The 12,167-nt window shown below is 48.7% G+C and overlaps 1 protein-coding gene across 1 annotated transcript; it reads left to right on the forward strand.

The window, feature by feature from the left end:
- Positions 1–939: 939 nt before the first annotated feature.
- Positions 940–12,083, forward strand: LOC309592793 (transmembrane protein 178B-like; the record flags this gene model as incomplete). The annotated part of the gene is made up of 4 exons (XM_082316603.1): positions 940–1,318; positions 8,523–8,636; positions 9,908–10,045; positions 11,839–12,083. The coding sequence occupies 4 exons, from the start codon at positions 940–942 to the stop codon at positions 12,081–12,083; spliced, it is 876 nt and encodes a 291-aa protein (XP_082172729.1).
- Positions 12,084–12,167: the final 84 nt, after the last annotated feature.

Consider the following 12,167-nt stretch of genomic DNA (forward strand, 5'->3'; position numbering starts at 1 on the left):
CTGGACATTAAATTTGTAATTTAGACTTACTGTATCACTAGATCATTTTATCTGGAGGCCAGATTGAAAAGATGGTGCCCTAACCACTGGCTTCGGGGACGGATAGTACTGCAGCTGGAGGAACAAGTCCCATAGAACAAGCAGGATCAAAAGGGATTTTGTGCCCTTGGAAATGTTGCATTTAACTAATGGCTTGGATCAACCTGCTTCTCATTGCATAAAATAGATTGACATTTTTCAGCTCTTCGGGCCTTATTTTCCATTAACTGATAATGAAGGCTTGAGGAGAAACGGTAATCGAAATGCCACGAGTGGTGGTTGTCTTTCATCCACGTTCGAAAAACCGCTTGATCCTGTGGCATCTCGGCGTTAGCGGGACTGATCTCTGGCCAGGCCAGCCCCGGCGGCGGCTCCGCCGATGGAGGGGTGTGGACGAGGCAAGAGGAGGCCACGGAAACGGTGGGGGGCCCGGCTCACGCCTTGGCAGCCCCCGGCAGCCGCCGCTCCGGCCCGCAGCCGCCCCCGCACCGCCTCGGGGCGAGGGAGGGACCCCCCCAGCGCTGCGCGCGGCCCGGCCGTTGCCGGCCGTTAGCGCGGCCGTTGCCCGCGCGCGGGCCATGAGGGGTCTCGTGCCGCGGAGCAGGAGCCGGGGCTGGGCCCCCTCGCCGGGCGCTGCGGCGGGGGGCGGCGGGGCGCCGATCCTCGGAGGTGGCGGGCGGCCCCGGGACCCCCTTGAGGCCGGGCCTGGCGTGCCCTGGGGGCTGCAGCGGTGCAGGACCGAGCCCGAACCGGGGCCCGGGCGGCGCCTGCCGCGACCCGCTGTCGGGTAGCGGGGGGCGCTGGCCCCGTTTCCCTTCCGGGGGCGGCGCGGCGGCGGGCGGAGGCCCCCAGCCGGGCTGCAGGGGAAGCGCCCGCCCCTGCCGCCCCCGGCGCGGTAAGATGGCGGCCGCGGCTCAGGCGCTGAGCGGCTCCGGGCTGCTCCTGGCCGCCGCCGCCCTCGCCCTCCTGGCCGTGGCCATCGGCACCGACTCCTGGTACGAGACGGACGCGCGGCGGCACCGGGAGCGCTGCCGCGGCTTCGGCCACAAGCGCAACGACCCGCCCGGCTCCATGTCGGCGCCCAGCTCGCACCTGCCGCTCCGCGCCCGGCCCCCGCGGGCCCTGCTGCCCGGCCGGCCCCCGGCCCCCGCCCCGGCCGCCGCCGCCGCCGCTCTGGACTCGCACTGCGGTCGCCGCTTCAACTCCACCGTCTCTGGGCTCTGGAGGCGCTGCCACCGCGCGGGATACGAGCCGGACAGCGAGGAGCTCATCCGGAAAGGTGCGGCGCCCGGGGGGGCGGCCCCGGCCCCGGCCCCGGTCGGGAGGGGCGGTGGCAGCGCCCCGCTGCTGTCCGTGGTACTGAGCGCGGCTGCCGGCGCGGCCCGGCCGGGGCCCCGGGTCTGCGGGCGGGGCCGCGGCTGCCGCTGCTGCGGCGCGAACGGGGCGGCGGGAGGGCGCGGATGCAGCCCCGCACCGGCCTCCGTGGCTCCGGGCGTCCCTGGCGTGCGGGAAGCGGCGAGCGTGGCCCTGGCCCGATCCCGGGGGCTTGTACACCTCCCTGTCTGCTTAAAATGCTGCAGTGCTGGGTGGGACCGCGTCCTGGGAGAGCCCCTTGTGCAGGGCCTGACACTCGGGCAAGGTCTCGGTGGGCATTCTCCCAACCCTGATGCCTTCTTGTCATTGAGCGCTGAGAAATGTACAGTACTATTTATAGCTCTGTGATGTCTGCAGCAAGGGGAAAGGGACCTGTTGTTCCTGTTCTACCATGGGGGAGTTCACGTTGCTGCAGTGGATTGCCAGGCCTTCGTGGTGGCAGATGTCACTCAGGGCTCCAGGGGTGACAGGAGAGAAAGCTGTGGCTCTTCTGCTGTTGTGGCATACAGTACAAAGCCAAGCAGTTGACAAAGTATGAATAAAATTCCTTAACTGGATGGTACAGATAATGTAGTGGGCTGACCCACTAAGTCAAAATAAATGGCATATAAAACAAGCTTAGGATAAGCAATGCCGTGTATGGTTAATGATAAATAACAGGACTTACTGTTCCAGCAGGTACATATTAGCACAGGGAGAGTAGGAGTTGGGAGAAGTGCTTCCACTGAGGCACAAAATGGAAATGCTATCTTAAGAAAGTGGGAGCAGTTCTTCAGCGTGGCTTCCAACTGTGACGCCAGTCCTGCTCAGCAGAGGATGGATAGACTGGCACTGTGAAGCTCAGCTTGTCTTTGTCCGTTCTTCCCAGTGCACAGCAGTGACTCTTACTTTTAGAAACTCTAGAGCCGTGTGGTTAGCTTCTTTCTCTATTTAATCTCCTAGGAACCATTTTATGCCCTTTCATTTTTATTTCCACGTTGATCTCATTTCACTAAAAGGCAGCTCATTAATTTCTTTCTATTAATTGTGCCTGTCATGTAAAATATTTATCTATTTTTTTGCTTCACATCAAGCCAAATGCTTTCAGCTCCCATTGAGATCAGCAAAGGTTGGGGGAAGGGATGGGAAGAATACTAGTTTAGTCCTCAATGCTTCTGTTTCTGAGGTATTTTCCCAACGCTACAACGATCAGACAGAGAGGCCAGAGTCTGCATTCTGCATGCACGAGGGTGTTACAGGGTGATAAATGATCTTTCTCAGGGTCTGATGTGTAAAACAGGAGGGACTCTGAATCCAAAAGTTATTCCTTCTACTTTCTTTTTTTTCTTCAGCTGTTCTAATAAAAGATGTTGCCTTTCCCTACAGGCCTTGCTTCCCTCCCTCATATTCTTTGCCTATTAGGTCTGCAGTCGCTCCTGTGAAGATTTAAAGTGTTATCTTATAGAGGGAAATTATTAATAATAGTTCTTGTAGAGTCAGATCTTTAAATAGATATGACTCTCTTCTTATCCCTTCCCCTGACCTGCTTTACTAGCAGCCTTTCCTTGTTCCCGCTGTGTCTATCTTTTCTCTGGCAACTGTGATTAAGCAGCCTTTTCTGGCCAATGGTCAGGTGTGGCTGTTGCTGAGCTGTTCTCTCAAGCACAATACTAGATCTGGTGCTTCCAAAGAGGAAAAAACGGGTTTTTTTTCCTAGTGTGAGCTGAAGATCACTACTGTGCACTCTGAAAGTCCTACTTTCTCCTTGATTTGCAGTAAGTTTTCAACTAGCTCTTTGGTGATGCGTAATGCCTTCTTATGGTCCTAATATTCCTGAAACTAGAGATTTTTATAGGCTTTTAGTGACAGAGGAGTAAATACGTTGGTTTTTTTTTTTCGTTTGTGAAAGTCCAGGGATAATTTTGATTAGGGTTTATACTCTTTATTTTCTAGTACTTCTGGAATAAGGTTTCTTTCTTTTCTGGGTCTGTCTTGAGTTCTGAATAAATTACTAAGTCCGTAAGTGCCCATATCCATTTAGATAATTCCATGCATTTCTAATCCAGTATTTATCTACTGCTACTAATACAAAGCAAGCTCTGTGGAAACTTTCATACTTGAGCATTTTAGCTGATGGTGCATATACATGCATACATTTATATATAATATCTATTTTTAAAAATATGTAAAATATATTTGCTTTATATATTTAAAGGGAAGAAGCGGGAGTCAAAAAATGTAGGGCAAAACTGAGAGGTGGGAAATGTTTAAATGTAAGAGGCGAATGATGTGTGGGATTTTTCTTAAAATGCAAAATCACTATTTTGGAACTGTGAAAAACTAGATAGTTTCATTTTAAAAATACAATTAAAAAGGCAAAAGAAGAAATAATGTACAAACCAAATGGGGAAAATGGAGATTAGCAATCAGTAAAAGATAGCAGATAAAGAACTGAAGCACTTGGTGGGAAAACTAAGAGGATCTGTGTGTGTAGGGAGGGACTCTGTGAGTGTAGGAACTCGGGCGCTATACATCATCTTATAGAGCCTGTGCTATGTGGATTACACACTGGATAACTGATGCTGCAACAATAAATATTTTGCATGGAGAATTCTTAAGTAGTGAGGTCCTGCAGGGATTATTACATGCTGTTTAGTGGTCCTCTCTATTAGTATGAAAAAAGTGTTGCTTACAAAGTGGTGACAGTAGAAAATTATTAGGAAAGATCTGTTCTAATAGGCTGCTTTGGATAGCTCGGTGGGCTCATTTGAGCAACGTGCATTTTAACACCAGTAAATTGAAGGAATTAAAAAAGAAAAGGTTCATCACTGTTCATAAACTGGGGATTTTATTGCTTTTTCAAGCTTGCTCTGAAAAGACTCTGGGATGGGACTGGTAGGTCTCACATATACTGGGCAGAAATGACTTCTTAGTACCACGATGTAGCTGAGAAAATGAGAAGAACCACTGGATGCTTAAGCAGAGGAACACAACAGTTTGTGGCAGTAATGAGGCCCTTGAGGGAAAACTGCTCAGTCCTGGCATCTGTACTTCCCGTCCTTTCCAACTGATGATAAATTGGAAGAGGTACAGGAATGACTGTGAGGTCTATAGAGCATCTATTACAGTGGTGTATTTAATAAACTCAATCTGTTTGGTCACGGCCATTGGTAAGTATGATCTCTCAGTAAATATGATCTGTAGGAGTTATCATGGTGTTTTAAAGGAAGGTTGATTTACCAGATCTAGTGGCCTTTGGGCGACAGCGTGGACAGTGATCCCATAGCTGTGATGCTCTCCACAATCTTGGGCAGAAATGGTAGGAATAGGCCAGGGAGCTTCAGTGGCCACTTGGCCCTGGGGCATGAGGGAGGGGAGGGCCAGACCTCATGTGGTAGTTCAGTGTTAACTGCTCATGGCTGCTCCCCGACCTTGCTCATGGTGAGAAGGAGAGGGCTTCTCCCAGCTGTGTGAGAGCCAAACTGCTCTAAGGTAGGACCGGGCCAGGTAGCAGAACTGAAAATGAGAACCCCTCCATTTCCTCCTCATAACGCTGGCACACAGGCAGCGTAGAGAAGAAAACCCACATGTCAAAGTCAGAGAGAGATGAAAGCTAAACTGAGAAAAAATCAGGGTGTGCTGAGCCCAGGATTATAAATTGAATGTGTTACAGCAGGCCTGGATCTGGGTTTCCAGGTGTCTGGAACAAGACACCTGAACAAGCCCAGGGACAAGGGGGCTTGTGCTCTGCCTGGGTATCTGGAGGTCCAGAAATTCTTTCTAGCCAGCATCCTCTGATCCTTCCCAGCCTTTGTGTTCAGTCAGGAGAAGGGACTCATCCAGGGACACTGACATGCAGTGTCCCAAGGGTCGTGAGAGGGTACAGGAGGGAAACCTGTCTGCGGTTGCAATCCTGGGGGGAAAAAAAAAAAACCAAACATGTTGAGGACAAGGTGTGAGAAACAATGTTGGCAGTGGGAGGGCATAGGCATGTAGCTCGGCCATGAAAGTGTCAATGTGACACTGCCGGATGCAGTTCATTGCTTCTTGTGTTCATTTTTTAATCAAGAAAATTGTACATGCAGTGCAACTTTTATAGTGTTCTTTTAATGCCCCTAAGAATTGCTAGGATCAGGCTCTCTGTGTAACCTTTTCCTTGTCCATGTGCTCTATGGTAAGCTAATGACATGAGCACCTGCCTCCTCCTGTCCTGTATTCCCAACTTACTCGTGTGCCAAAAAAGACAATGCTCGCTTACTTGTTGTTCCCCACATGACTCCATTCTGTTCAAGCCCTTGCCTGAAGGCAAAGTTTTTAATTTTGGCAGACTTTCTTATGGTGCTTCTCTGAGTGTGTTATAAACAAGAGTGAAATCACTTTGCTAGCAGGTTTCTGAAATGGAGGGCAGGGCGCTGTCACTGTTTTATAGACTGGGATTTAAGGTGTGTAAGGGTTTAGGACAAAGGGCTTATTGGAGTACCTTTGAGATACCTTTGGCTTTGCGATAACTTTGAGACTGCAAACCTGATTCTGATTTTTTGTTTCTTTTTTCTTGAGTACTTAGAGAACAAGGTATTACACCACTCTAAATGCAGCCTTGTGGAGTACCTGGCTATATTTGAGTGCATAGCATCTCTGCAATTTAGACTTAGAGATTCACTCAGAAAATGGGAAGCATGAACTAGTGACTGCAGATGCAAAATCTGGCTCCTGAGGATTGCCTGGGTGCATGTTATAATTTGCTGGGAGAAAGTGGGTAGATATTCAGCTGAGAGATCACCCTCCCTGCTTCCCTGATCCCCTGACTCTCTTGCCTACTTGTTTCGGCTTTTCTAGCAGACCTACAGCGAGAGGCCTCCCGTGTTTTGCCTATGGTGGCTCACACCAGAGCAGGTCCAGTCTATGCTCTCAGAGAAATGGGAATCATGGGAAAAATGGCTTGTGATGGTCTAATCAAAGGCTGTCACCAAGCCCATGGATTAGAGGTCAGAGCTGAGCATAAACCCTAAAATTCGCTACCTCCTGAGCTCTTAGTTTTGCAAACTTGCTGTTTTAATATAATTTTATGTGCTACCCACATAAAATTAGCACTTTGAATTCTGGGGAAGAAAGGATTAGGAGTAAAGTTTTTAAACCAGAGGCAGAATGAATTGATATTTGAAAACTTCTAAATAACCAGATTTGTATAAGAAGGTGGAGATGTTTTACTTTTAGTCTACACGTAAACTCTTGTAATAGTACAGAGCAAACATTTTCTCAGTGGTATTTTAGCTGAGGAGTCCATAGCTTTGATCATAAGGGATGTACATCTCTAGTCTTTGATTTTTCTTTAATGAGTTATAAAAGTAGTAATCCTTGCTCTTATATAAAATACTGCTTCATATATAATACTTTTATAATCAGAATATGTAAGTGCATAGATCTTACTTGTAATGAATCAGTGCATTGTAATCTAAAATCCGATGCCATTAGTTTGTACCATAGACATATTTCTTAACAAGACATGTAAATCATGTCAATATTGAAACTGAATTCGGTCAACAGTTATAGGTGAAATTTAATTAGATATTGTGGTGTGCTGTATATGGCCTAAGTTCTTTTAATTCAGATGTTTACAGAGCTTTTGCAAATGAACCGGTATCCTCTGTTACTGGGTTGCCTCACTGATCCATTTGCTCAGGCAGCACCACAGACTTGTTCTGACATAACCGCAAAGAGGGTGCCCTGCTCCGCAGGGTGAGGGTGAATGGCTGAAGGTGAAGGGCAGCAGCTCTGTGTATCGGTGTGTCGCTGCCAGCACCCTGTCATGTCAGGGGAGGTGGTAGGGAACCACGGCAGGGGAAGGGGGTGGTGGGATGCACAGCCGAGGACAGGGGCCCACTTGAAATGCTTTGCTGCTCAGAGGCTTTTGGAACTCTAGCTTTGAGTTTTCCCCTTTTGGGGCATGTTCTTTACATGTCTGCTTGCTCCACTTCAGTAATAAATGTCACTGTTTTGTTAATGTGGGGAAATTCAGATCACCTTTCCCTCCCTGGCCTGATGGCTGGAACTGGCTGGGCCTCTTGTGTGCAACTCCTAACCTTCTGAAGCAGGGGCTTCCTCTTTGCAGGTCCTTGCAGGAGCCAGGTCAGTACAGTCCCAGTGACCGCTGTTAGAGAACAAAATCATGCTTCCCGTTCCTGTGGGAGCAGCCCAGAGCCCATTTCTTCTCCTGGGTTTTTTAGTGTCTTTTGCAAGGCTGATCCCCGAGTCTGCAGCTCCCTGCTAGTGATTGTTCTTAATGAGCTCACTGGCCAACCGATTGTTTCTGAATAGTTCTTCTGCCCCAGCATTCAAATAGCGGTAATGACCCCGCGGCCATTGTTTAAGGGGAACTTCTTGTACTGTTTAGCTCTTTTACCTTTCTGCCTGTTCTCTTCCACTCCACCATCCACATTTATTCTCCCCCCTGCCCTGGCTTTATTTATAACAGGGAGGGCAAGGCACCTTCCTCTCCCTCCACCCCCTGGTATCTCCTCTCTTGTCGGCTGCTTTCTAAACTAAAAATCCCTTTCAAGAAGAGCATGCATGTAGGTTCACATTTGCATCTGGGGTACAATTTTCTTTAAGCTATAATGGAAACAAGCCTACTTGGGTACTATTGTTCATCAAAAGTAAAGCAAAGAGCCAATGACTACTGGAGTGAAGTCAAACTTTTCTCCCATGCAGTTCACTTCCCAGCATTCATTCAAAATTTTCAAAGTGATTCAACTCTGTCTTCTTAGAGACAAAGCAGTCCTCTTGGTACACATTCTTGTCTCCTCAGCCATCCCACAGAGATCTACCAGTTCCTCTAGGAAGCTTGTGGAGCTGTTTTTGGTGCCTGTTGTTACTGTTTACCTTCAGCTGTTCTTTCCTGGATCCTGCCTGGGTCAACACCTTGCTCCCTCTTTGCAGGGGTTTCTTTGTAGCAAGGCTCCCTCCCCTCCTAATCCCCAAAGCCTTTGAAGTAAACAGCTCTTTTTTTGGTTGCGTTTGCTCTGTTACTGAACTAAGGCTTCCCCTGTGTGAGCTCTGCTGGGCAGCCACCTCAGCAGCAAGTGCAAGGCACAGGGGTTTCATGCTGTTTCACACTGATGTCTCTTTTACAGGAGTTATTCAGCGCTGCACTGCTGTGAAGTACCACTACACCTCCAGCTCTCTGCCTCGCAACTTACCCATCAACATCACGAACACCATCCGGCAGGATGAGTGGCATGCGCTCCGTAAGTAACCCAAAGCAGTGTACAAGACCGTTGTTTGGATTACTTAATGCCTTAATGCAATGCCAAGTGAGGGCTCTGAACCAGCTAGCCGTCACTGGGCTCTAAGCATGAATACATATTTGTTAGTGAGGAAGGGCAGGCCGCTGACAGTGTAATTGGAAGGGGTCATGACATTTGGAGGGGCTTAAACTGAATTCAGGAATTCAGGCATGCGTGTAGTGTGTTGGAAGGTGTAATCTGGATCTGGGGACAGACAATTCCTAGCTGGCTTGCAGCAAAGGTGCTGCATCACCATATAGTCTGTATAGAGCTTGTTGCATTTTTCTGTGCACACCAGCGACCTGGTGCGGCTTCCTGGCAACCAGCTCTTTTAGGGAACACCTCAGTTTGTCTTTGCAACCTCCTGGTACCAGCTTCTGGCCCACAGGCTGCCTCATGCCCAAGTCCTTCCCACACAGATGACTGACCTGTAGCCTGTCACTCAGAATGATTTAATTGATTTTTTTCTGCTCCTGCTTCTCTCTATGTTTGTTTTCTGGTTCTGTTGCCTCACATAATTCTGCCTAGCCCCTGTCATGTGAGCCTCAGTGCTGAGGAAATCCAGCTAGAGACTGAACTAGGAAGAGACAAGAACAGCGCTTGTATTATGGATGACAAAGTGCTGTTCATGTCACTGGTGCCCAAGCTTTTTTTTAGAGCTTGTTACTGGAGTTGTTCCCATCATACTGTATTGATCTGCTGTCTGCTTCTGTCCTCCCACTATTCCCCTTTTCGGTTCATACTATTTGCCTTCCATGCGGTAGTCCTTTACTTCTCTTCAGCATCCCCTCTCACGTCTTTTATTTCTGTTTTCAGCAGACACTCACCCAACAGACTCCATCCCAAAGAAACACACCACCAAAAAAAAAGAAAAGCCCATGCAATACTAACATTTAAAAATCGTTGCTGAATTCATAATGCACCCCTTCTGTCCCAGGCCGGGGAGTATTTATTTGGCCAGTATTCCTCTTAATCAGGACAGGAATGCTCTCTAGTTGTACAGTGCCTAGCAGAAGGGAGTCAAGTTAGCTGGATTCCCTTAGTTTCAGTGTAATGGGTAAACTATCTATCTCAAAAAACCTCAAAGCTACAAGAGGAGTTGTCCATGGGTGAAGTATAAACTTTAGAACCAGCAAATCTAAATATGTCTGGACTTTCCCCTCTGGCTGTCCTGTCTGGGTGCTGCCACGTTCATGTCTTCGTTCTTGCTTTTCTCCTTTCTCTTTCCCCAGATCTGCGGAGGATGACAGCTGGCTTCATTGGCATGGCAGTCTCCATCATCCTGTTTGGGTGGATCATTGGTGTGCTGGGCTGCTGCAAACAGCAGGAGCTCATGCAGTACGTGGCTGGGCTGCTCTTCCTAATGGGAGGTGAGCGCCTTCTGCTTCTGCTCCTGAAGTCACCACAGCATTGCTGGCTGGGGAGGGGCTCTTAAAAGTAAAGTCAGACCACAGCAAGCACACAAAGCAGTTCTTTAGTGCAGCAAACCATCAGCACAGTGCAGAGTTACCACTTCCAGCACGGGGCAGGACCTGTGCTTGCATGGATATTTGCATGTTTCTGAGTAGACCTCGCAGCATGTAGACACGAGCCTTCTGCTGTGGAGAGCTGGTGTGTAGCCACAGGGACCACGTGCACAAGGAGCACAGTCCTCTTGCCTGCTCTGAGATTGTGGAGCCTGCAGCTCCTGTCAGACAGCTCAGCTCAGTTTTCCCTAGGGAATCTCAACAAAGGGAAAAAAAAAAAAAAAACACCAATGATGTAGAGCACCTTTCTGCTGCTCACAGATGCTCACCTCTTTGGGTAACAACGTCCAAACCCAGCCAAGCCTGGAGAACATTGGCCCAGGGGTAAGGACGTGAGCTCAGTGCTTGCTGAGGGTGTTACATCTGTTCCTCCTGGCTGGGAGCAGACTTTCTGGATGGCCAAAGGTTTTTCTGAACTTTGATTATTCAGCTCAAAAACGGGCAGTGTTTCGTCTTTATTCAAAAGGGGCATAGTAGCAACAAATGCACCAAAAGGGTGAGCTACGGAGATGCTGCAAGGATGGGGACTCTTAAATTGCAAGCAGTAAATAGGCAACTTTCAACTACGAAAAAAATGAGGCTCTATGTAAAAGCCAGAGCTGCTGCCCTAGAGGCCCAGTGTCAGCATCTACAATGGCTGCAAGCAAGGCACTTGGTGATATAACAGCATCTGTAGCAATTAAACAACTAGGTGTGACACTGGTTTGGTGCCACTTCGGGGGGGGCGGGGCGCAAATCTTCCCTTGCCATAAGCGTGTCTTCTCAAGGAATGTTTTTGGGCAGCCACGCAGAAAACCACCCTGCTGACATGGTGTGATGCTAGAAAGGCTGGAAGTTAGGCTTGTGCTGCCTGTGATCATCTTACATGATGCTTAACTGCAGTTTCCTTTGGGAACATTTTCATTTTTTTAGCGCACAGCAGTAAAGGAGTGCAAGTAAGTGTAACAGGTAGATTGGGTCCCTGTCGAGTGCTTCTGCACCTACCGTGATGGACATGCTGGCAGCAGTAAGAGCAGTCATTAGTATCTAGACACAGATCCAGAGCTGGAGAGAATAAAATGGTCACCTCGGCCTTGAGTCTAGTGTACCACTGTGTATTAGACATACTAGAGGGCCTTGTGTTGTAAGTTTCTTTGGCTTTTTTTGCGCCTCTATGTAGGTGCTTGGTGAACCTGTAGCAGACAGCAAAAACCTGGCACTTTCTGTGGGCTACAGCTGGCAGGAATCTGGACGTTCCTCGTAGAAACCAAGCAGTGCTGCTCTTTGCAGCCCTGGGCTTCATTTATTTACCTTGCATAGGAGATACTGTCCAGAACCTGATGACATTAGTCATTGGAAATAAATAATGTCTCCGGGGAATCGAAGCATGATGAACTACGCGTGACAGTTTAGCGACGGAGGGAGCTAAGGCAATAGTGGTTATTTGTGAAGTGAGGTATCCTGTAGTCCTACATATTTTGCCTTCCCCCCCCTTGTAAGAAGAGTGACTGGTAGGACTACAAAGAAAAAGGGTAATTCTTGATTTTGAAAATTTATGACTTTGAAAAATACCTAGGGGGAAAAAAAAAAAATGACCAAACAGAGCATAATTAACCTGTCTGAGGGCAGCGTAGAACCCTCTTGCTTTTCTCCTGCAGGTACGTGCTGTATCATCTCACTCTGCACATGCGTAGCTGGGATCAACTTTGAGCTGTCTCGCTATCCTCGCTACGTCTACGGGCTGCCAGAGGACATCAGTCATGGCTATGGCTGGTCCATGTTCTGTGCCTGGGGAGGCCTGGGCCTCACCCTGCTGGCTGGGTTCCTCTGCACATTGGCCCCGTCACTCAACACTTCGCGGGCATCCGTACAAAAACCCAGACAAGAAAATGGGGCCGTGTGACCTCGGAGGGAGTGAGGAGAGACTCTGGAAAGCGCAGCCTGGGCGGAGCTGTGGGTTAACACCAGGAAGAGGTGGCATGTCAGC

Source organism: Platalea leucorodia, assembly GCF_965183815.1.
Source record: "Platalea leucorodia genome assembly, chromosome: 7".
NCBI lineage: Eukaryota > Metazoa > Chordata > Aves > Pelecaniformes > Threskiornithidae > Platalea > Platalea leucorodia.